General features: G+C 38.7%; 1 protein-coding gene and 1 non-coding gene across 4 annotated transcripts in view; one reads left to right on the forward strand and one right to left on the reverse strand.

The window, feature by feature from the left end:
* Window positions 1-232: 232 nt before the first annotated feature.
* SPHKAP (SPHK1 interactor, AKAP domain containing) overlaps window positions 233-25,379 on the forward strand; it is a 202,289-nt gene continuing 177,142 nt past the window's right edge. For all 3 annotated transcript variants that reach the window (XM_010366559.2, XM_010366560.2, XM_010366561.2), the window contains exon 1: window positions 233-362. In XM_010366559.2, the coding sequence (XP_010364861.1) occupies window positions 331-362 (32 nt within the window). In that variant the 5' untranslated portion in view covers window positions 233-330. The remainder of the gene's footprint in view (window positions 363-25,379) is intronic.
* LOC115893437 lies at window positions 11,927-12,033 on the reverse strand. Its single transcript, XR_004053434.1, has one exon. It is a non-coding gene; the product is annotated as a U6 spliceosomal RNA (small nuclear RNA).

Below are 25,379 nucleotides of genomic sequence, written 5' to 3' on the forward strand. Positions count from 1 at the left end.
TGGGCACGAATGAGCGGTACAGCAGGATCCTCGAGCACCTGAGACTGGGGCCTGCCCTGCAGGAGGCAGGAGGCAGGCAGAAAAGTGGGAGCGTTGGCCAAGCGCTCCTGCAACATCAGAGAGGACGGCGGGAGGGGACAGCGGGCGGTCGCAGCGCACAGAGCTTGCCGGCCAGGGAGGAGCGAGTCTCCGTGGGCGCCGCCGCCGCCCCAGCCTGCGCGCCTCTCTCCTGGCGCGCGCCAGTCTGCCACTCTGGGAGCTGGGTCCTAGCACCACAGACTTATCCTTCGCCTGCACTTTCCGTCTTTCTTCTCTAGGCGCCCATCAACAATGGATGGCAACTCCCTGCTCTCTGTACCAAGGTAAGACCCGCTTCTTTCTACGCCCAATATCATGTCGATCAAACTCCGTTCCGCGTTGTGAGTCGCTCACCAACTTGCCCCAGAGTGCTTCGGTTTGCATGGGGCTCCCAGCGAGGAGGCAGGGGTCACTGCACTTGTAAATCAGTCCTGTCCAGCCTCGCTGGAGCTACAGGGGTCCCTGTCAACTGCCCCACAGCGCGCGATGCTGAGTGGGGCCTGTGCACTGGAGTGGGTTGTGCACTGGGTTGAGAGTCAGCCCCGTGCCAGCCTCTAAGGCCCAGGGACGGAGGTCTGCTCTGCCCTGGGTGGAGCCAGGAGCCGGACTTTCCGCGGACACAGCTTGGAGAGGTTTCACACCTTGTGAGGAGCCAGATTCCAAGGTCTAAAACAGGAGGGAACCGGGCTAGAGCAAAGTACCCCCGCTTTCCGTCCACCTTGACCTGGGCGGGTGTCTGGGGCTGCTGGGGTGGGGAAGATCGTCCCTCACTCCCGACCGACACCTAGACTACCCCCAAAGCGAGATCTTAAGGTTGGACAGAAAAGACCTGGGTCTCCTGCAGTCCCACCGTCCTCCGCCGCCCCCACACTCCCTGCCAGTCTGCGAGTTCCTTCTTTAACACCTTTGGCTTTTCTCGTCCCCACACCGGGGTAGGTCAGGGACGCCCCCCTAGGGGCTGCCAGGTGCAAGTAAGGTGTTTTTTGGGGCGTGTTTCTTTTTCCTGTTTCTTATTTGCCCCTGTTTCGCACTCCTTCTAACTCAGTCTTTTGCGAATTTAAGAACCCGAGATTTTTATGTCTTCCCCATAAACGTCTGGGTGAATCGGAGCGGTGGTTCTGCTCTTGCTCCGCCAGTTGGCCAGCTTTGCGCCCGCTGGGCGCGGAGCTTTCGCGCCGGGAGCTGAGGATGCTGTTGCTCCCAGGTAGGGGGTGCCCCGGCTGCGGCGCAGCCCCACCTCCCCTGGGCAGCGGCTTAGCGTGGCTCTTGGAGCCATCCCTACTCCCTCTTTTCCCCAAGCAAACAGCTAGGTAGCTTCCAGAGGAGAGCACCAGGCCCTAGAATAAACACGTTAAGTTCGGATTCTTGGAGAGCAGCAAAACCCAATATGTACTGGCCAGGGCACACAAGTAGTGATACTACATTGCCAAGGAGCCGAGATGCGGTGGGAGGGGAGGTGGGGGTGGCGGAGGAGGAGAGACTGCTTTCCAAAGGTATTGAAGGCTGCCATCTAGAGACTTGAATTTTTTGTATTCCGCGATGAAATAACGCTTTCTCAGTTCCACAGACACTTCCTCCTTAAGCGTCCCTTCGCCGCGGGGGTAGCAAATGCTTCCGAAAATGCCCGCGGTGGTTTCTGTGCACCCCCCTAAGTAGCTCTTAAGTGAAGTCTCAATCCCCACCCCCTCCCGATCCCTGCCCCAGCCCAACAGGGTCAAACGACCACCACTAAGTCTTCCCATTTTGCCGATTTTTCTTAACTGAAAAAAAGAAATTGCCAGTAATATTTAAGCAAAGGCATTAAGGTGTTTGGAAAGTCATGTAAACTGGAAGCTGACTTTCTCCACCTATCTATTCTACTGTCTAGGGCAAATGGTCATTAGAATTGAAATGGTGAATTGGGTGGTCCTAATAATCTTCCAATAGAGATTTTTGATAACAGATTGATTGCTTTAATCCGGTTTTACAGAACAATATAGCTGTGCCTGAACCCTGACTATATTTCTATTCAAATACTGAAACATTTTCTAAATTACTAGAAACACATTGTGCCAGTAATTTATTAATATTATTTCTGTCTCAGTACTATAAAATGACCTTATAAAGAGCAAAGCAACTCCGATGATATTGCTCTGTGTCTTGTAGTAGCCTATTAAAATGTTAATATAGGTTTAATATCAGCTGCAGCAAACTAAGCTTTTTGAACCTGACTTTTTATTCACCTATTTCCACAAATCAGCGTAGCGATTTCGGGTATTTTATTAGCATTCTTAATCATGTAAATTAACTCCTACACATGAGTTGATTCAATCCTCTATTTCATTGTATACAAGAAACATTATTTCTTTTCTATAAGACTTAATTGAAAGCCATAGGGATTAGTATGCAAAAAGTAAATTAAAATTTTCAATGGTGTAGACAAATCATGTATTAGTCATGCTACTTGTTCACAAAACATTGCATTTTAAAGAACTGATTATTGACTATTCTACGTAAGCTTTTCGAAGAAAACAACAATGATTAGCAAATATCAAATTGTTACTGGTCAAGGCTTGTGATGTCCAAATCTGAAAACATTTTTGGTATCTAATAAAATTAAGTTGGTGGTTATAAATCATTGTTTCTCTTAAGAATTAGAAAACAATTTAAGACATTCTACTTAATAGAGAAAACAAAATGATTTAATAACATATTGAGTTAGTTAGAGAATATATTTTTATGTTGGCTTTTCCATTTTCTTAGAATTTTCAATTAAACACAAATAGAAATTACTGAGACTTCAATCAAGCAATATTCTGTGAAGATTGATGTTAAAACTGAATGTGACTCATATACTTCAGAAACTGTAAAACATGTTTTGTTTTTAAAGGAAATGTTTCGGGTTCTTTGAGTTATTAAACTGTATTCCCTTCCTTCTGTGAAAACTCCAATTCATTTTTACTATGAATATTTTCATTTTTAAATGTGCAGTAAGTTACGTGGATTACATCACAGATTTCTTAAAATCACTGATTATCAAAGCTGGAAGATATCTTCCATAAGGAAACCAAGCTGTGCAGAGATTAAATGTTTCCATGTTAGTTGCATTATAGACCTGGATGCAAGCGTTTTCTGACTAGTAGTCCAATTCAAGAAAAAAAAATTTAAGGGGGATTTTTTTAAATCTAAAAGCTTTGATAGAGGTTCTTTAGTCATCTATTTTATGGAAAATTGATTTGATTTGCTAAGTCACAAGATTAGATATTAGAAAAACAAAAAAAGAATCAAAGGACTTCCATCCAGTCTGTTCTATATACACTGTAATACAATGCAGTAGTTTCCCCTTACAAAAAAAAGTCAATTTCACTTTTATATTGGTAACTAGTGTGTGTATAGTAAGGTGTTATCCACTGTTATCTAATATATTAAATTATTTGATCATCACATCCTTGTGAGTCAATTATGATGGATATTATCATCTCCATTTCCTAGCTGAAAACTCTGAAGTGAAAGGAAATTAAATAAAGCAAATAATTGTATTAAAAATCCATATAAATTGTATGTAGCAGAGCTAGGTCATCCACAAAATTTTTCTGCCTTTAAGTCCAGTTTTCTTTCATGTACTGATTGAAAATCCATACTTTATTTTAAATGGAGGGAAAAATAAATTCTGGTACACAATTTGGACAAACACTGATATCATCAGAACACACGGAGGCAGCCTAAAAGCAAGGAGACCATCTTTTAAAGCCAACAAGTGCTAAAAAATAATCTTTCTTAGCAAACAGAAATAGTTTGTCACCTTGACCATATCTAAGCTTGAATTTGAGTGTCAAGACAGTTCCTTGCTTTCTAAACATTTGCATTGTTATACTGTATTGCTTTGTTCTTTTTGCTTGGTTTACTGGATTCTATTGTAATAATAAAATGTTTATATGGCACTTCAAATGATAAGATCAAAACTCATCAAATGTAAACTTTTGAAACAATAATTTATATTGATTTTCTCCATGTGTCATAATGTATATAGGCTTCCTGTCATTTTGTTTTAACCAATCCAAAGTTTAACGTGGACACATTTCACTAAAACTCATCAGAATCTCAAGATTTTACCTCTCAGTATGTTAGTTCCAGGAAAAATAAAATTGATTTTTTAAAATGGAGCAAACAACCCAATACTGTATACTAGACCATAATCTTCCATCACCAAGTATTTATAGAAAGGTTAACTGATTTTAGATTTACACAAAAGGAGAAATTTAAGAGTACATTTAAATTTCTTTGTCCTATTTATGAAAAACTTTCAGAAAAGATTAATCCATTGCTCTTAAGTTGAGGAACAGGGACAAACATGAAATGCTGTCTTAAGAGTACACTTCACTTCATTCTCTGTTTTGGTGTGCACACTGTCCTCAAGGCCAGCACTGAGCTGTGGGCACCTTCCCCAAGTCTCAATCTTTTCTCAGGGTAACACTGCCCAAGAGGTACAATTTCCTATAGAGAAAGGAACTGGGAATTAGAAAGTCCTGGTGCCTCAATTTCTGAGAGTCCACTTTGTTGCTGGGTTGTGGATACTTGGTTAAGAGACTGGAATTCTGAAGGCAATTGCCAATAGAAAAAAAAAAAGAAGGCTTAAAAGACCAACATTAAAACTACACCTTAGATACTGGCAAGTTTGATGGGCCCTTTACAATCATCTCATAAATGAATAATTAAGATATATTTTGTTTTACAAGTGGCATCCTTTGGCTAGTGCTACTCATTGGAATTTTTTCTTGGTGTTACAGAGTTACAGCTACAAATAATGGTAAGGAGGGGAAGAGGAAACAGTGATGAATTATATTTGTTTGTTGATTTGTTGTTGTTGTTTTGTTTTGTTTTTTGCTTTTGTTTTTGTTTTTAAGACGGAGTTTGACTCTTGTTGCCCAGGCTGGAATGCAATGGCGGCATCTCCACTCACTGCAACCTCCACCTCCCTCCGGGATTCAAGAGATTCTCCAGCCTCAGCCTCCCAAGTAGCTGGGATTACAGGCATGCGCCACCACCCCCGGCTAATTTTGTATTTTTAGTAGAGACGGGGTTTCACCACGTTGATCAGGCTAGTCTCCAACTGATCTCAGGTGATCTGGCCCACCCCAGCCTCCCGAAGCGCTGGGATTACAAGCGTGAGCTACGCGCCCAGCCCTGTATTTGATATTTGGAGATCTGGTGCTTAGTCCTGTTCTGAAATTAATGGCTGAGAATGTCTGGTCAAGTTACCCGACCTGTTGCTTCTCTGCCTCCTCCTGGATGTGCTGACCTGTGTCTTGGATATATTTATCTTCTATGTCCCTCTTACTTTAGTCTTCTGTAATGCCACAACCTGTATTGTAGCAAGGACTCTCTCTTGGGTATGATATGGATAAATGTCTTACTCTCTTGAAAGAGGCAGGTGAAATCAAGGAATTTAAAAGAACTGAAGCAACACCACCCATCCGAAAGAAAGCTTGTCTTCAAGAATTGGGCTTTAGTTCCCCCAGAGGTGGGAAGCAGCATTATACTTACAGAAACTCTTTTTGTAAAGAAGACAGCACAGTAATTAAGATCCGGTTCTGTCACATATTAGTGATTGGTTACCCACTCTGGGGTAAAATGCTGACCTACTCTGTGATTTATTTTCATCATCTGGGAAACATGAAAACTACTTCAACCATTTGAAAAGGATGCGAGGCTTCAGACAGTATTATGAAGTACAAGAAATAGTCTTTAGCCATTGCTTCCCATCATACTGAATGAATTCTTCTAAACATGATTGTTTCATGACAGATTTTTAAAGTTGATACTGGTGAATAGCTCACATAACTCAGAGAGAAAGTTGACTTTATCTGATATTAGCATAGATACCCTTTCTTCCTTTTGGTTTTTTTTTTTTTTTTTTTCTATCTTTTTAAAAAAATCTATCTATCTCTTCAAATGTAAGTTGTTTCTTATAAATACGGTATTGTATCTTACCTTTTTATCTCATCTAAAAATCTCTTTTTTTAATTGATATGTTAAGACCATTCACATTTGTTAAGATTGTAGATAGGGATAAATTAGCTAGCTATTTTCTATTTGTGTCATATGTTTTTTATTCTTTTTAAAAATTTCTGCTCTGCTTTGGGTTAAATGAGAATTGTTTTGTGATTCCATTTTACTTTCTTTATTGATTTATTATTTATCTTTTGTTAAAAAGTGTGTGGTTGCTCCAGGATTTAGAAGATGTTTTTTATTAAGCAGAATCTACCTTCAAATTTTAACATACCAGTTCACATCCAGTGTGAGGTTTTTACAAGGGTACATTCTGAATTATCTCCTCTGATCCTTTGTGCTAATATCACCATGTATTTTATTTTTACAAATGTCATGAACACACTATATATTTTGCTTTAAATCACCAGATATTTTTAGAACAATTAGAAATATGAAAAAACCCTTCATTTATTCCATTTCTGACATTTTATTTGCATACATCCAAGTTTCTGCCTGGTATTAACATCTCTTCTGTCCAAAGAGCTTCTTGGATCTGTGACTTCATGCCTGTTATTAATTCTGAAAAAAAAATTCAGCCATCATTTCTTAAAATGTTTTTCCTATCCTGTTCTGTTTTTTTCCTTTTCCTTCTAGAATTTTAATTGCACATATATATGAACACAGCTCTTAGATGTTCTCTTCTAATTGTGTTTTTGTTTCCTTTTCTTTTTCTTTTTTTTTTTTTTTTTCAGATGGGTAATTTTTATTGACCTATCTTTAAGTTCATTGATTCTTTCGTTGGCTGAGTTCATTCTACTGATAAATTTATCAAAGGCATTCTTCATCTGGTTACCATGTTTCACATTTTTAGCTTTCCATTTAGCATTTAGTTTTACCTTATAGTGTTTATCTCTCTGCTGTAACTACTCATGTGAACTTGCATGCTGTCTGCCTTTTCCATCAGAACCATTTCAATTAAACTCATGATTTGTAATTCTCTGCCAAATAGTTCCAACATCTGTGCCAGACCTAGGTCTGGTTCTGTTCGTTGCTTCATCCCTTAGAAGTGTTTTTCTTTTTTCCTTGCTTTTTTCATTAAGGCTTGTAATTTTTTGTCGAAAACCAAAAATCTTGTGTAAAATAGTAGTATCTCCAAATGGAAACTGGAAGTCAGCGTTATATTCCCATGTTAAAGATGAGGAACCAAGACTGAGAAATGTTAAACGACTTGTCGAAGGTTACTCATGTATTGAGTGGCAGAGCCAGAACTTGATCTCTAGGATTTCAAACTCAAAGTATAATGTTAACTCCATCACTGTCCCTCTCAGTTTTCTAATGCCAGTCCATTTCCACGCTGGAGTCCTGCAAGACCTTCTCATGCCACATAGCTTTGTTTATTTCAGACATTTTTCACCCCATATTCTAAGAACGTCATTGAAGCATATGAGATGCCTGTCATGATTTTACTATGTAATCTCAAGATATCACTTTCTTTCTGACTGTCTTTTAATTCAGTCTTTCTCAAAATATGGTCTCTGAATCAAAAGCAGCTACAAAGATGGGTGGATGCTATAAGAGGCTTTGATACGCCACAGGAAGCAATGGAAACATAGGGAGTGACAGCCAACAAAGTTTAGCGTGTGAATTAGAAAGTTTGTATCTGTTCCCAATAGAGCTAAGAATTCAGATACTAAAGCCTCTACCTGCACACCAAGCCACATTTCTGCTTGAGATAGAAGAGGTGACATATTCTGCCACATGGTTTAACAGAGTTTTTCTCCAAAAACAATAACAATAACATGCAGACCAATGTGCTTCCTTTTATTCCTTTTAACTACATATTACGGAGCCAAATTATTGAAATAGTGTCTGAACGTGTTAGAGTAGCCATGGTTTTAGAAGTACAAGTTAGTTCAAAAAACATAAAGGTATCGTGTTGCTTTTCAATAGCTGCTTTTAAAAATTGTCAGAAAATGAGTGGCTTAAAACAATGCATTTATCATCTCACAGTTCTGTAGGCCAGAAGTCTGACATAGATCTCACTGGGACAAAGTCAAGGTGTGGCCAAGGCTGCATTCCTTTCTGGAGGTTTCACAGGAGAAATAGTCTCATTGCCTTTTCCAGCTTCTGGAGGCTGCTTATATGGCTTGCTTCATAACCAGCTTTCCCCATCTACAAAGCTAGCAATGGATGGTTGAGTCCTTTTCTTCAATCACACCATCTGACTTCCGGCCTCCTCTTCTGCCTCCCTCCTTCACTTTTAATAAACCTGGTGGGTCACCTAGATAATCCAGTATAATCTTTCTATATTAAGATCGGCTGGCTGTTAAACTTAATTCCATCTTGAACCTTGATTTTTCTTTGTCATACAGTGTCACATATACTACAAGTTTCAGAAATTAAGATATGGACATCATTGAGGGAGTTCATTATTCAGTCTACTACAGGCATTAATTGAACTAAAAACTGATCATTCTGGCCATCAAATGACACAAGAAATTCTACGAGGATTAATTTCCATCTTATTTCTTTCTCCTTGTGTCCTTCTTTCTTTATTAAATAAAAGGAAAGAGGGACAAGACTATTTGTTCCTCCTCTGAGATATGTGAGTCATTCAGTGTGCCTGAGCTGAAAGAACTAAAGGTTATTCGAGAACATAAAACCAGACAGATCAGGATGGACCTGGAAACCCTACCAAATTCACTGTTTGGCACATGTTTATTGCAGTGGTCATTAATGCTATTCAGCAAGTTTTCCAATTGTACTCTTAAGCATAGGGCAGGATTGTACTGGCTCTTCTCCTTGGTATGAAACATAGTGACATAATATGATATGACCAATGCAAAGTGCACAGAAGGGATACCTGTCTCTTCCAGTGTAAGTGTTAAAGATCTCATGTGTGACTTGCTGTATTTCGCTTACTTTCTGCCATGGTGACTAACAGATTTCAGACTGTGGCTGTTCCAACAGCCTGAGTTTCAGAATGAGGTTGAATTGGAGCAGAGCCCCAAACTAGTCCATGATGGACACATAGCATGAATAAGAAATATGAATAAGTCTTTGTGGTCTTAATCCCCTGGGGTTCTGGAATTGTGTGATATTGCAGCATAACCTAGCCCATCCTGCCTGATCCAGTTACCCTCAGGGTTGAAATGGTAGGTGATCAGATGGACTTTGCATTGGCTTGTGAAGATTTCCAGAGGATCTCACAGAACTCTGTTTTTGCTCTAGACCTCCAAAGACCCTTATCACTACCTAACAACATATAACTGGATGTATTGATACGAGAATGAAGTTGGAAAAAGGGAGAAATGAGTCTCACTTTGAGCAGTTGTGCAAGTAGTCAGGAGGTATGTCCTGTGGACCAGCTCCAGATAATCACAATAAATACCATGGCCTGCAGGCTTCTCCTCCTGGGGACATGGAGTGTGAACTGGGAATCATACTTATCTTGTTATCAATTCACACACTGCACATTTCACAGTACACAGGCTGCTGCTATTTAGGGATGGAATGGTGTTGTATCATATATGGTTTTAACTCTTGCAAATACAGTGCGACGTGATCATTTTCCTTTTTTTATCTTTCATTTCTCTTTCATCCTCATATGATTAAAAATATAGTAAACTTATATTTAACTTACACATGTATTATATATTATACATTCTTATATAGGATGTACACACACACAACTTTATAAGATTTTTTCACAAAATCCAACATACCATAATTTCTAAGCCTCTTAAGAGATTTTCAAAGGTTATTTTGACTCCAAAAATTTTCAAGATAAACAATGACATTAGATGCTAAACCTCACATTAGATGCCTCTGTGCTACACAGGGTTGACAAAACACTGATTTTGGTAGCATGTCAACAGAAGTAAGTAAGAACAACATTCAAAAGTCAATTGTCAGGCAACATTTATTGAGTAGACACTCTCTCCTGACACCTTCAAGACTCTCAATGGAATAAGAAAGGCCCAGTTCCTGCCTTCCTTACATTAACAGTGTGTGGGTCCAATTGCACAGTGGGTACAGCTGGGGCCACAAATCAAAGGTTGTAAAGAGGCATGCTAGAAAGTAGATACCCAGTACACCAGGAAGTTGACACTCACTCCACTCTGAAATTAACTTTTCATTTCTTGAATGATCTCTCGCAAATGAACCAAACTGATCAGTCCTTCTCTTATTTAACTCTTCGGAGCATTCGACATAATTGGCAGGTGACCCCAACTTAAAAATATTTCTTCCTAAGAAGAGACTCACCTATACAATATAGGCAAACTTATAAAAAGGCAAGCTTGGCTTTTTAAATAATAAGTGCTATTCTCTATGCTGGGAAAATGGGAACCCACTGGATATGGGATATTAGAATTACTTGAGTGCAGGTCATCTTTCCCCATCCCCTTCCTTTACAGATGAAGAAACCAAAGTCATGAAAACTTAAATGAATTACTCAAATCACACAAATATTTAGAAATTAAGCCAAGAATAAAATGATATGCAACAGATTGTACTTAAGACTGCATTGGATTTACTTAAAATAATAATAAATCTCCGAAACAAAACTGGAAGCACTTGAAATTTTCTGGTACAGAAAAACATGTCTATCAACCATGTCTAAATACCTTCTTTACTTTTCCATAAGAAAAAATAATGTCTATATAATTTCTCACCTCCTTATTTCACTTCAGCTGCCAGAAGTCCTAGAAACAAATTCAAAGCTCAATTATAACAACAGTGTAGAAATTTGTGACCTGAATATCTGTGTTCCTTTTAACCATATTGACGTCTTATTATAATTTCTAGTATTCTTCACCCTGAGTTCTAACTTACGTTTTTCTACTTTATTGCATATATCTTTTCTGTTAACTATCACAAATTCCTAGAGAAACAAGATGGAAAGGAGATATACCCCAGTGATATGGTAAGCTTGGTTCTAGAACAATACCATAAAGTAAATATCATAATAAAGTAAGGCACACATTTGTTTTTGCATTCCAGGGGATACAAAAGTTATGTGTACTCTATAGCATCATATACAAAGTGTGCGATCGTATTATGTTTAAAACCACAATGTAGATATCTTAATTTTAAAAAACTGTATTAAAAAACTGGTACTAATCATCTGAACCTTCAGAGAGTTCTGATCTTTTTGCTGGTGGCGGGTCTTGCCTTGACATTGATGGCTGCTAACTAACCAGGGTGATTGTTGCTGAAGATTGGGGTGGTTGTGCAAATTTCTTAAAATAAGAAAACCAAAACGCTTGCTCCACGGATTGGCTCTGCTCTTCACGAAAGACTCCTCTGTAGCATACTATGCTGTTTGATAGCATTTTGCCCATAGTAGAACTTCCAAAATTAGAATCAATCCTCACAATCTCTGTCACTGCTTTATCAGTGAAGTTGATGCATTTAGGATACTTTATCAATTAAGTATTCTAAACTGTTTGTGGTCATTTCAACAATATTCACAGCATCTTCACCAGGAGTAGGTTCTATCTGAAAAAAACAATTTATTTGCTCATCCGTGAGAAGCAATTTCTCATTCATTCAAGTTTTATAATGAGATTGCAGCAATTTAGTCATATCTTCAGACTCCATTTTTAATTCTAGTTCTTACTATTTCTATCAAATTTGCAATTACTTTAGCCACTGAAGTCTTGAACCCCTCAATGTCATCCATGAAAGTTGAAATCAGCTTCTTCCAGACTCTCATTAATGGTGATATTTCGGCCTCCTCAGGAATCATGAATGTTCATAATAGCATCTAGAATGCCGAATTATTTCCAGAAGATTTTTAAATTTACTTTGCCCAGATTCATCATAGGAATCACTATATATGGCAACTATACACTTGTAATTTTTTTTAATTTTCAAAAATATGGAATGCTTCAAGAATTTTCATGTCATCCTTGAGCTGGGTCCATGCTAATCTTCTCTGTATCATTCTAATTTTAGTAAACGTGCTGTGTGAGCAAGCACAAAAGGTACTTTTTAAATCATAAGACTTGAAAATCAAAATTACTCCTTGATCCTTGGGCTACAAAATGTTATGTAAGCAGGAATAAAAACGTTAATTTTCTTGTACAACTTCATCAGAGCTCTTGGGTGACCAGGTCCATTGTCAATGAGCAGTAACATTTTGCAAGAAATATTTTTCTAAGCAACAGGTCTTAGTGGGCTTAAAATAAACAGCAAACCATGCTGTAAACAGATGTGCCATCATCCAGGTTTTGTTCCATTTACAGAGCATAGGCAGAGTAGATGTATTATAAACCTTAAGGGCCCTAGGATTTTTGGAATAGTAAATGAGTATTAACTTCCACTTAAAGTCACCAGCTGCATTAGCACTTAAAAAGTGAGTCAGCTTGTCTTCTGAAGCTTTGAAGCCAGGCATTGACTTCTCCTCTCTAGCTATGAAAGTCCTAGATGGCATCTTGTTCTAATGTAAGGATTTTTCATTTACATTGAAAATCTGTTGTTTAGTGAAGCTACCTTCATCAATAATCTTAGCTAAATGTTCTGGATAATTTTCTGCAGCTTCTCCATCAGCATTTGCTGCTTCACTTTGCACTGTTATATATGGAGACAGTTTCTTATCTTAAACCCCATGAACCAACCTCTTCTAGCTTCAAACTTTTCTTCTGCAGCTTCCTCACCTCTTCCAAACTTCATAGAATTGAAGAGAGTGAGGGCCTTGCTCTGGATTAGGCTTTGCCTAAAGGGAATGTTGCGGTTGGCTTGATTGTGTGTTCAGAACACTCAGACTTTCTCCATATCAACAATTAGGCTGTTTCTTTTTCTTATCATTTGTGTATTCCCTAGATTAACACTTTTAATTTCCTTCAAGTACTTTTCACTTTGCATTCACAACGTAGCTAACTGCTTGATGTGGGAGGCCTAGCTTTTGGCCTGTCTCAGCTTTCAATATCTCTTCCTCACTTCATCATAACCAGTTTTAGATGTAAGGTGAGATATGTGTGATTTTCCTTTCATGTGAAGACCTACAGGCCATTTTCGAGTCATTAATTGGCCTGATATCAATATTATTTTGTCTTAAGGAATAGAGAGACCCAAGGAGAGGAATAGAGAAGGGGTAACTTCCAGTCACTGGAGCAGTTAGACCACCATTTGTCAATTAAGTTCACCTTCTTGTATTGCCATGGTGCATGTTGTCCTAAAATAATTACAATAGTAACATCGAAGATCACTAAACAGATCACCATAATAGCTGCAATACTAGTAATGACAAATTTTAAAATATTGCAAGAATTTTCAAAATGTGACACAGAGACATTAAGGGAACACGTGCTGTTTGGGAAAATGGTGCCAGTAGGATTACTGGATGCACAGTTTCCACAGACCTTCAATTTATAACACAGTATCCGCAGAGCACAGTAAAGTGCAGTAAAATTAGGTCTGTCTATATCCATTATTAAATCAATCACTGTATCAATCAATCATTTTCTTTAAAACAACAGAAAAAAGTGATTTTCTTGTGGCAAGTTGAAGCTCATAAAAATTATGGTCTATTCATATTTAATTTGACTTTAATGATAAACTATATATAAAAAGTTGTAAGTAGCTTCTTTGAAATGATTAGTGCATTAAAGTAAATAAACTGTTTTTTTGTTTGTTTGTTTGTTTGTTTGTTTGTTTTTTTGAGACGGAGTCTCGCTCTGTCGCCCAGGCTGGAGTGCAGTGGCCGGATCTCAGCTCACTGCAAGCTCTGCCTCCCGGGTTTACGCCATTCTCCTGCTCCGCCTCCCGGGTTTACACCATTCTCCCAAGTAGCTGGGACTACAGGCGCCCGCCACCTCGCCTGGCTAGTTTTTTGTATTTTTTTAGTAGAGACGGGGTTTCACCATGTTAGCCAGGATGGTCTCGATCTCCTGACCTCGTGATCCGCCCGCCTCAGCCTCCCAAGGTGCTGGGATTACAGGCTTGAGCCACCGCGCCCGGCCAATAAACTGTTTTAAAATAAATATATAATAAGATAGAATGCTAAAGTTTTGTTGGATATTTTCCTAAATTATTCATTAAGCATAATATTACATATACATTTTAAATATGTGTGTATGTAAGATATCAGTGTATACTAAAGGTATTAATGTACGAGAATGTCTTTTTCAGTTTGTACATTTTATACTTTAGTGTATTTTTCTCAGATATTAAAATGAATTAAATAATATAATAGGAACTTTAAAATATTTAATACTACTTCCAAAGATACTAAGAGAATTGATTATTTCCTTTCTTTATACTTCAGTGTTAATGTAAGTTACATAACATACCTTATTTCTTTTTGTCCTACAAGCCTATAATTTTGAACTAAGAACATAAAAAGAATTCAGTAAATTACTTTTGGTAGACTGCATATAGGATTAGACTTACCCATTTATTTTCACTTGAGTACATAATTCTTCCACTTAATTTACATAGACAAATAAATTAAAGAATTTATCTGGGTAATTCAAACCAAAAATAAAACTCAGATAAAAATAAATTAAGGACTCATGGAAGTCAATTTTCTCTAAGCAAAATCTTGGCCCCGCATAATGTGTTCATTGCCTACTCATGGATTTAATATATCCTGAATACTTTTAATTTTTACTTCAATTTTTTAAATAATTGAATCAACAGTGCTTCAAAATAGTGATTAAAAAGGTACATTGACTTCACTTGTGTTAATTATCAGTCGATCGGCAATCTGACCTGGCATTCTGTTACACTGTTAGTATTTCTATCTTTGCAAAGGTGAAAATTATGTGGTGACTTCAAGAGAATCAGGTAATATAGAAAATTAACTGCAGCTTCATCACAGGGATCATTACAAAAGTATCCAAGAAAGAGATTCGGTATTCAGAGAACATCCTAACTAGAGAAGTTGTTATCACAACTGATATAGTTTGGATGTATGTCCCCACCCAAACCTCCTGGTGGGAACTGATTGGATCATGGGGCTGGGTTTTCATGAATGGTTTAGCACCATCTTCTTGGTGCTGTCCTCATGATAGTGAGTTCTTGCAAAATCTGGTTGTGTGAAAGTGTATGGCACCTTCCCCTCTCTCTGTGGATCCCGCTCTCACCATGTGATGTACAAGTTCCCACATTGCTTTCTGCCATGACTGTAAACTTCCAGAAACCTCCCTAGAAGCACATTCCAGCTCTATGCTTCCTGTACACCCCACAGAACTGTGAGCCAATTAAACCTGCTTTCTTTATAAGTCACCCAGTCTCAGGTATTTCTTCATAGCAATGCAAGAATGATACAATAATGATAATAATACTCAGCTCTTACAGATCACAGTCATTCATCATGCAGAAGAAATGTGTGAAAATATTAATGATAACTTTTTCCTCAGTATTTTTATTGTGTCAAAGATACTTTCCACAGGATGAATAAGAACATATATAAAGAACGAGGCAGGAAAAGTGAAGATATGATCCAAGTTTTAACCTTGAAAATTAATTATATAGGACTGGTATGGATGATTGAGGCTGGGCAAATATCAGGGGAATAGCTTACTTAACTTATTTGAAAGGAAGAGATAAAACCTAGTGACTTGAATGTGGTCTTCACTATGTGAGGGTACATAAAACCTGGAAAAAGACATGTAAAGTAAATTTACTATAGGGAGGTCTAGGTGTCATACTAAATGGTGAACAAAGTTAATATGTTTGGGCATTTCTCTTTCAAAATGATATAAGGGAAATTAGTTCATTTTGTCAATACTTTTTAAGTAAATATGAATTATGTAATAAACCAATAATGAGTTATGTGTTGATTAATAGATCATAATTTTCCCTTCAAAATTGTATGTAAACATGGCCCTTTGTGTCACAAGATCATAAGCGCCTCATAAACAGCCTTATCAGTTTTGCCAGCACTCCCTTTAATTCTTTGATTCTCGGATCTGTCTCTTTGAGGCACCTATCATGTCATAGCCCTCACGGGTTTTCTTTTCTTCTGACATTAACTGTTCTCACTCTGCCAGACTCATTTGGTGGTAGTTTGACATGTGATTAAAGAGTTCTCTAATGTCACTTTCTTCTTTTTTTGGAAATCTTTCATCTTCCTCAAAGTTTGCCATTCCAGTTGATTAGCATTTTACTTAAATAAAAGTCGCAACCTCTTAAAGTATCAACAGGCAACAACCACCAAATATGTTGATGCAATGGACAGAGAGACATTCAAGGTAGGTGGGGTGAGAACTTTACTGGAAACTAATTGTTAAATGTTCAGTACATTAGCTAATACAACTTTTGCTTTCTTACACAATCTTGTAATTGCAGAAACTGGCTTAACAATAACAAGGACATCTGATCTTTTGGGGGACAACCTGCAATCACTTTAAGTTTATCAGATTTTCTCCATGGAATGACATTGCCAAAAATCATTTTTATTTTCACAAAGGTTATCTGTAGAGGAGTGAGTTAGCTCACTAAGCAATGCAGGTGCAATTGAATATTTCAAAAAATTCTCTAAGAAATGTTCTAATGAGGTTAATATTACAGAGGTCTTTATGTGTCCAAAATACCTTACAATTATTATTCTATTTTTAATGCACTGGTAGTTATTTCAACTGAATGTATGAAAGGCACCAAATGGTGTTCCAGGAAGAAAGTAGGCCCTTGATAAATATCAATACCCTTCTCTTCCCTTTGGATAAGACCACAGTGTTTCAAAGTCTAAAAGACAACACATAGATCAATTGGATTAGAACTGTGTAGTGGGACTTCTAACAGTGTTTGAAGTGGCCAGGACTTTGGGGAGATGGATACATGTCTAGTCTCTCAGAGTTACCGAGTCACTCATTGACCCCTATAGTAGGTTCCAAATGCCTGTGAGGTGGATGAAAAAAAATGCTGCCACAGAAACAAGTCTCTTTACAGAGAGTTAAGGTCTAATGTAAAATAGATATAAGCCTTGGCGAAAAAGAATCCATTCATTCTTTTATTTATTCAGTCCTCATGTTGATCCTTTATTATATATTGGATAAAATCAGCTGATATGCAATAATGAACACAAGTAGCGTCCGCCCCCTTCTCATGGAGCTTTGGTACCAATGGAGAGAAAGACAATGACATCAGCGGACATATAGCAAATTGAATGTGTGCACCAAGGAAAAAGAACATGGTCTTTAAGAACATATGACAATGAACAAGACTTAAGCAGGAGAGCAAGGCAGATTCTCATGAGGAAGAGTGCTCTGGCAGCGAGACCGGCAGTTGGAAGAGTCCAGAGGCAGGAGAGCAATTGAGCATTTAAAGAGCTCTAGGTGTGTGCCTGAAGTACAGGAAATGAGGAAGAGATGAGTGACAATGAGACCTGAAAGGTAGGGGCCAGAATAGGTTAAGCCTTGGGGATCATTGGGTATTCCTCCTAAAATCAATGGGATGTCATTGATGGTTTTCAGCGTAGAGGTGGCTGGAAGCCCTAATTCATGTAAAGGTTGTAGCCCAGTGTGTGGCATATTGTAAATGCTTCATAAACAGAAACTGTTTCTATTGTAATAATCACTGTTGAAACTATAATTTCAATACCACAATCTTTGGGTGCTGTATTAGTCAGGGCTTTCCAGAAGGACAGCATTAATAGGACATATGTATACGTGAAAGGGAGTTTATTAGGGAGAACTGACTCACACCGTCACAAGGCGAAGTCCCATGATAGGCCATCTGCAAGCTGAGGAAGAAAGAAGCCGGTAGTGACTCAGTCAAAGTCTGAAAATCTACAGACCAGGGAAGCCAACAGTGCAGCCTTCAGCCTGTGGTTGAAGGCCCAAGAGGCCCTGGCAAACCACTGGTGTAAGTCCAAGAGTCCAAAGGCTGAAGAACCTGCAGTCTGATGTCCAAAGGCAGAAGGAAGCATCCAGCCCAGGAGAAAGAAGGAAACTAGAAGACTCAGCAAGCAAAGTAATCCCATCTTCTGCCTGCTTTGTTTTTGCTATGCTGGCAAGCCAAATGGATGGTGCCCACCCACTCTGGGAGTGGGTCTTCCTCTTCCAGTCCACTGACCCAAATGTCAATCCCCTCTGGCAACACCCTCACAGGTACACCCAAGAACAGTACTCTATCAGCCATCCAGGCATCTTTCAATCCAATCAAGTTGACAGCTAGTATTAACCGTCACAGGGGCATTCCTGGGGAGAGCTAAGATTACAAGATCACCAGAAAAGGGTTATTCAGAAGTGGCAACTGTCGTTAAGATGGCATTTTAAAAGCATCTTATTGAGTTTCAAGGACGTCTGGAAACAGTCATCCATCAGGTTGGTCATATGTCATGCAAATAAGAAGGCAACCCAGAGTATCCCAAAGGGCTTCTTCATAATACTCATTGCTATATTACCATGTTCTCAACTGCACATAGCAAGGGAGGTGGAAATACTGCCTACACCTACAAACACCCATGTTGACCTGTGTACATTATAAATAGGTACGATAGATCCTCTTCAGTATTATGGAGGAAAAGAGGAAGAGGGATAAAATAAGGAGTAAAAGAGAGAGAATACGTAGATGGGATGGAGGAGGAGCCAGTAGTAGGTCACTTAGTACCTTAGTCTGCATCTTGCATAATGAGCATCAAAGCTGTTGGAATTCAGTCAAAAATTTTTTCTCCCTAACATTTGATATGTGTACATTAAATAATACATAAATAAATAAAATAAATTTCTTTATTATAATTAGATCTCTCTCTCTCTCTCTATCTCTCTCTCTCTCTCTCTCTCTCACACACACACACACACACACACACACACACACACACACACACACATCTCTCTGTCTCCCTGGATCCCCATGCTACTCAGTTGACTTAATAATTGCAGTCATTCACTGGGGTACTGCAAAAATCTAAAACCTACCAGAAAAACATTGGGTGGTACTGGTAATCTCCAGCCTGTCATTGTTGCTGCTGATATCCAGTTGCTCATTGACATGCAATCGCTTTCTGCTTTCTTTAAAAGTGGGATAGCAAGATTTTGTCTGAGAGTCCCAGTGCTTCATGATTCTGTTTCTGTGGCTATAACAAAGCCCTTCCTCCCAGTTTTGCTACGTACTCATGGCACTGGCTTTAAAAAGGGCTTTGTGGCTGGGCGCATGACTCACACCTGTAATCACAGCACTTTGGGAGGCTGAGGCAGGTGGATCACCTAAGGTCAGGAGTTTGAGACCAGCCTGATCAACGTGGTGAAACACCATCTCTATTAAAAATACAAAAATTAACCAGGCGTGGTGGCGCATGTCTGTAATCCCAGCTACTCGGGAGGCTGAGGCAGGAGAATCACTTGAACCCAGGAGGTGAAGGTTGCAGTGAGCCAAGATCGTGCCATTGCACTCCAGCCCAGGTAACAAGAGTGAAACTCTGTCTAGAAAAAAAGAAGGGCTTTGTTTCCTCTCCTTGTGTATTCTGCCAACCTCTGTGTCCCCCCATCCTGTTACCTCTCAAAGTCATGTTAACATAGCAATATATAATGTATGTGTGCTACATAATCCCTGTTGTCAGTATTAACAACTAGTTTCACTGAACTCTTTTCATTGTATATTGACAACTTGAATAGCTGCATGAATATAATTTAGTAAAAATGGCCAAACCACTGATCTTGTTCAAGCTTAACTAAGATAAAGCTTACCAATCAGTAATTAAGGGGAAGGATCCACTTGAGTTGACCAATTAGAGCACTTCAAATATAAGAGACATTTCCACAAAGTATTACTTATATCAGAATTGATACCTGAAATGTAACTATTAATAAATTCTCTAATTTAGCTCTTTTGATTCTAAAATGCAGATATAAAAAGGCAGAAAGCATCTGAAGAGTTTCTAATTCTGGAGATCAACCTGTTTCTCCAACCTCTTTTATTTGAAAGGAAAGCACACAGAAGCAGCAAACCTCAGCCTCTGAAGGGGCCCAACTCCTGACTCTACACGGCTCAAGGGTTATTTCTTAGCAAAGAATATGTATAGCTTACAACCAACATATATCAAAAATAAAAACAAAGCAAATTCCTGATAATCGGGAAATACCTTCTATTTTCTATTGACTCCTTCCTCTGGGCCATGATTTTTTTGTTAATTAATCGTACTTCTGAAGGAATATGAACTTGAACCATGCTCTGATTCAATAACACAATAGATAGAAAGCCTAGGAATATTTCTGAATATAGTACTGGAAATCCTGTAACCAAGGTATTTCAACTGATTACTGCGTACTTAATAGGACGTACAAGCTTGGAGTCCAAGGTGGCAAAAACAAACCAAACACTTCAATCAAGGGCAATCTGTAAGAGTGGATTAGATGTAATGTGGATTTGTACTTCTAAGCAGACATCTATTTTATTTTATTTTATTTTATTTTGTTTTGTTTTGTTTTGTTTTATTTTAAGTTCCAAGATGCATTTACAGCATGTTCAAGTTTGTTACATAGGTAAACGTGTGTCATGGTGGTTTGCTGCACCTATCAACCCACCACCTAGGTATTAAGCCCAGCATGCATTAGCTATTTTTCCTGATGCTCTCCCTCCCCACAGCCCTCTGATAGTGTGTATTTTTTCCCTCCTGTGTCCACGTGTTCTCATTGTTAAGCTCCCACTTTTAAGCGAGGTTATGCAGTGTTTGGTTTTCTGTTTCCTGAGCAAATATCTTATGAACCTTTTTTCTTCACTGATGGCTGAAACTCATGTAGCAAATGAAAATTCAGCCATAACATTATGAGTAAAATATCATTGTTTCTAGATTGGGCCAACTCAGTAGCCTCTCACTTACATCTACTCTGAACACCTCAAAGGTCTCATATGAGCTCACCCTGTCTTCCTATCCAGGCTTTTCCTGACTTTCACATTCTCTCACTGTCTATGCAGTAGCTAGACTGACTTACATTTAGTCATTCCTGCCTACTGAGTCTCTTCACCTAGATAATTCCTATTCATCCTTTATAAACCAGATGCCCAGTGAAGCTTTCCCTGGACTTCCTTTACTAAGTCAAATCCCTGCTAAGTATCAGTGCCTCACAGTTAATGGAAGTCATACATTTGTACTTGTTTATGTGATTATTTGTTTAACACCTGTCTTATCCACTCACTGTGAGCTTGTTGAAAGCAAGGTTCATCTAAGTTTTGTCACTCTTGTATCTACAGTGTCTCATCGCATTTGACACAACGTCAGACCTGACAAATGTTTGTTAGACAAATAAATGAAACATAAATGTTATCTGGGCCAAGTTTACCTGTGAGCACAGAGAACTTGGATGCCAATATCTTATTTGGAAGGCCAAGAAAGTCAGTATAAGGCAAGGGGCACTGAGTCCAGAGCACTGAAAATAAGCATTTATTAACTCACAAATTGCAGAGGTTTAAAATATCTTGAAAAAGTACACCTAAAAGCAGTCATTGTCCCATCAAGTATCTTTGATTGGTGATATGATTCAACTGTGTCCACACCCAAATCTCATCTTGAATTGTAGTTCCCATAATCCCCACATGTCATGGGCGGGATCTGGTGGGAGGTAATTAAATCATGGGGGTGGTTACCCCCATGCTGCTGTTCTTGTGATAGTGAGTGAGTTCTCACAAGGTCTGATGGTTTTATAAGGGGCTTTTTCTTCTTTGCTCGGCACTTCTCCATCCTGCCATCATGTGAAGAAGGTCGTGTTTCTTTCGCCTTCTGCCATGATTGTAAGTTTCCTGAGGACTTCTTCAGTAATTTGGAACTGTGAGTCAATTAAACCTCTTTCCTTTATAAATTACCCAGTCTCAGGCAGTTCTTTATAGCACTGTGAGAACAGACTAATACAATTGGTATATAAAAGTTTACCCCTAACCAAATAAATATATTATTTAAGATATTTAAGATATATATTTAAGACATTATAAGATACTCATAGACCTAGCTAAAGAACATTTAAACTTTATAATCATGGGGAAGACGAACATGAGCCATGATTGGTACAATATTCCACCTCCCTTGCTTTCATGCCGGGTTCCACTGACAGCATCAATTCTCAGGTTCATTAAAAACACCAAATTAAGCTGAATTTCCTCCACTCTAATTTGTATTTTGGCTGGTTTCTGTCTTCTTCAAAGTGATAGAGGTTTTTCTGTTAAAGACCTTGTTTGGCAGCTGAGGGTAGGGAATGTCAGGTTCCCTTGACTTCCTCTCCAAATGAACAAGAAGCTCCTGGCTCCAGACTCCTAGCCCCAGACCAGATTCCTAGTAGCAGTCAACAAACCACAGACTGGTCTGGAGGGAGATTGCAAAGACGCCCTTACATAAAAATTAGTTCCACAGACATAGTGCTGATGACACAGAGGTCAGATACATAGCTCTCTGTGGTGAGAAACTAGAGCAGAGAGGAAGGGAAGGGCTTGATGATTGAAGCCCCCTGTAGTCTATAGAAGATGATCTTAATATGTCCCTCAATTTGCCCAAACTTCACATAGCTTCCTGACTCTAGGCACAGACCTCCATTTCCTTACAGCAATTTCTCTGTGTAATTGTAAGTTATTTCTTTAACCTTTTGTGACATAAATCCTTTTAAAAGCCTCTTTTCAATTTTATAACCCAGGAATGTCTTTCTTTAAGGATCCGGGAGCCAACTCCTTGAAATGCAAACATGCAGGGAGATGGCACCCCATCTCCCAGTTTCTGCGGGAGAGTAGGAGCCTAACTTCTGTGGGTGCATTGTTTCCAGTTGTAGTTTTACAAGCTCCTCCTCTCATGAAGATATGAGAAAGTTTACTTTTCCTTTAGATAAGACCAGTTAGCAAACACAGATGGCCTATGGTTTTCATTCCCACCCCCAACCCTGCTCTTAAAAACTCCCCTGATCTTTGTTTAAGCAGAAATGAGTTCTGTTTCCCATTTAAGAAATGGAGTTCTCCTCCACTGCAATAGCCTCAAATAAAGTCTTTCTTATCTATTTAACTTTGGTGGAATTTTTGCCTTCATACCATATTTAGGAACCTGGACTGTGTCTGAGTCAGGAGAGGTAGGGTGGGACAGCAGGGGAGAGCTCAGACTGGGAAGAGGATGGACCCTACAGTCCAGACTGGAACCCTGACTCCACCACTGCCTATTCATAAATGACTTCATCCCTCAGTCTTGGTTTCTTCATCTCTGCCACATAAAGAGGGACTGAATCCATTCAGTGATATTAAGAACAGAAAGAAGGGAGTGGAATGCAAGACATATTTGGACAGCAAAATTGGAAGTATTTGGTACTTGACTGGGGTGAGGGAAAAGAGATTCTAGGGTAAATTCAATTTTTCTTTAGTTTAGATAATTTGGGCTCATTGTAATGCCAAAAACTGAGCAGCAAAGTCCTAGGGAAAGGCAGAGCAGGCTGAAATAAGTTTCATTTGAAATAGACGTGAAATATATAGATGTGGACATCCAATAGGCCATTGGGTATTCAAATCTGAAGCTCAGGGGAAAGATCTGCAGTGAGAATATAAATGTAGACTGAAAATCTTAGAGGGATGAGATCACTTGGGTGAATTGGTTAAGAAGAGCTCTCACTTTTTCATTCCCAATTCTATTCTTCTTGAATTTTGAATCTTTTTCTATTTTTCTTATTTTCCCAGTGGGCCCCAAGTTCACACATAGAATTGGCCACAAAATTCGGTGTCTCAGACTTTGACCTTTCATACTCCCAAGGACATAACTTCAGCTTATCTCTGGTTCTTCCCACTTCTGGCTACTTTAACCACTTTCAGACTGGAGCTGGGATGTAACTGCTCTCTTGGCACTACTGTAAGTGGTAAAAATCACATCGACTATGCTAAAAAAAGAAATAAGCAAATTACAATTACAATTATCTTACATATGTGTATTTTATTTTCACACAGCCTCTCTGGTCTTAAAAAGAGCAAAGTGGGTAAAGAATGCAGATAGTGGACAATTTGGGCAATAAATTGGAGCTGTTTGAATGTATGGTCAACATTGAACAGAATGCCGATGAATTTCACTGAATAATGGCTCAGTTCTCCGTGCTGCTTTGCTTGAGTGCACAGTCATGGAAGAAATGAATCTGTGTGTTGTCCATTCTGCTGCATACTTCTTGACCTTTTCCAATTGTGTCGGTCACAGTGAGCTTCATTAAGCTTGACATGCTGTTATGCCCCTGGCATTTCCACATTGGTATCATGCCTTCTGCAGCAGGCTAATAACCATGGCTTAATAAAAAGTAAAACTATCGAAAACTCAGTGCCTTGTTTTCTTGGTGACATTTATTTTTTTCTTTTAAGACTTATAATTATCCAACGTAAACAAAACAACTACTACACCTCTGTGGCCACCTAAACAGTCTGAAAATATTTTGGCCTCTGTGTTTTACTTCTAAAACTCTCCAATGAAGGCATTCCCTGCAATTGTGAAACAGACTCATGTACTACCCATTAGCTTTCCTCCATAAGCTTCCCCTCAAAACGACACCTCCTTTACCCCCATACTCATAAACCAAGGTAGTAGAAGTGCCTGCAATGAAACAAATAGACTCAGAATCCCTCTGAAAGAAAAGTCTATTAAAAAAACAACTAAAAAGGAGGAGTAACAGATATTCTGTTGCTCATTATTCAGCGCTCCGTTCCATTATTATTAATTGGATCCTGCTTCTTTCTTTTTGGAGGCTGTGAGTAGAAAACTTTGGAATATTCAGATATACATTCAATCTTTCCGATTATTGAATTTTTATTTCCGTGATATTCAATATACAGCTCTCTGGAAACATGTAATTTCCTTTTGGTGCTGTGTAGGCAGTATTTTGTAATGGAAAAATCCCAAGTCACGAAATCGAAAGACCTGGGTTTTAAGATCATATTCTATGACCTACTGTGTGACTTTGGCAAAATTAGTTGACTACACTGAATGTGTATATTAATGTTTCCTGACCTGATTCTTATTATTTGTGTACAAAGAAAACTATCAGCTTATGTGAAAATATTTACTTTATAAGATATATAAACTTTATAAGATATATAATATTCAAATGTTATTTTCCTTAATATCTTGCATATTTTACTTTTATTTATTTTACTGCTTTTCTGTCTCTCTTCTCCAGTACAACATAAAGTCCATGAAGGTAGGGATGTTTGTCTGCTTTATTTACTGCTGTATCTTGAGCTCCTTGCACAGTGCTTGCTGCCCAGTAGCTTCATCAATCTGTTCTCAAGCTGCTAATAAAGACACACCTAAGCCTGGGTAATTTATGAAGGAAAGAGGTTTAATTGACTCACAGTTCCACATGGCTGGGGAGGCCTCACAATCATGGCAGAAGGCAAAGAGGAGCAAAGCCATGTCTTACATGGTGACAGGCACGTGCAAGGGACCT

The sequence above is a fragment of the Rhinopithecus roxellana genome, chromosome 14 (assembly GCF_007565055.1).
Source record: "Rhinopithecus roxellana isolate Shanxi Qingling chromosome 14, ASM756505v1, whole genome shotgun sequence".
Taxonomy (NCBI): Eukaryota; Metazoa; Chordata; class Mammalia; order Primates; family Cercopithecidae; genus Rhinopithecus; species Rhinopithecus roxellana.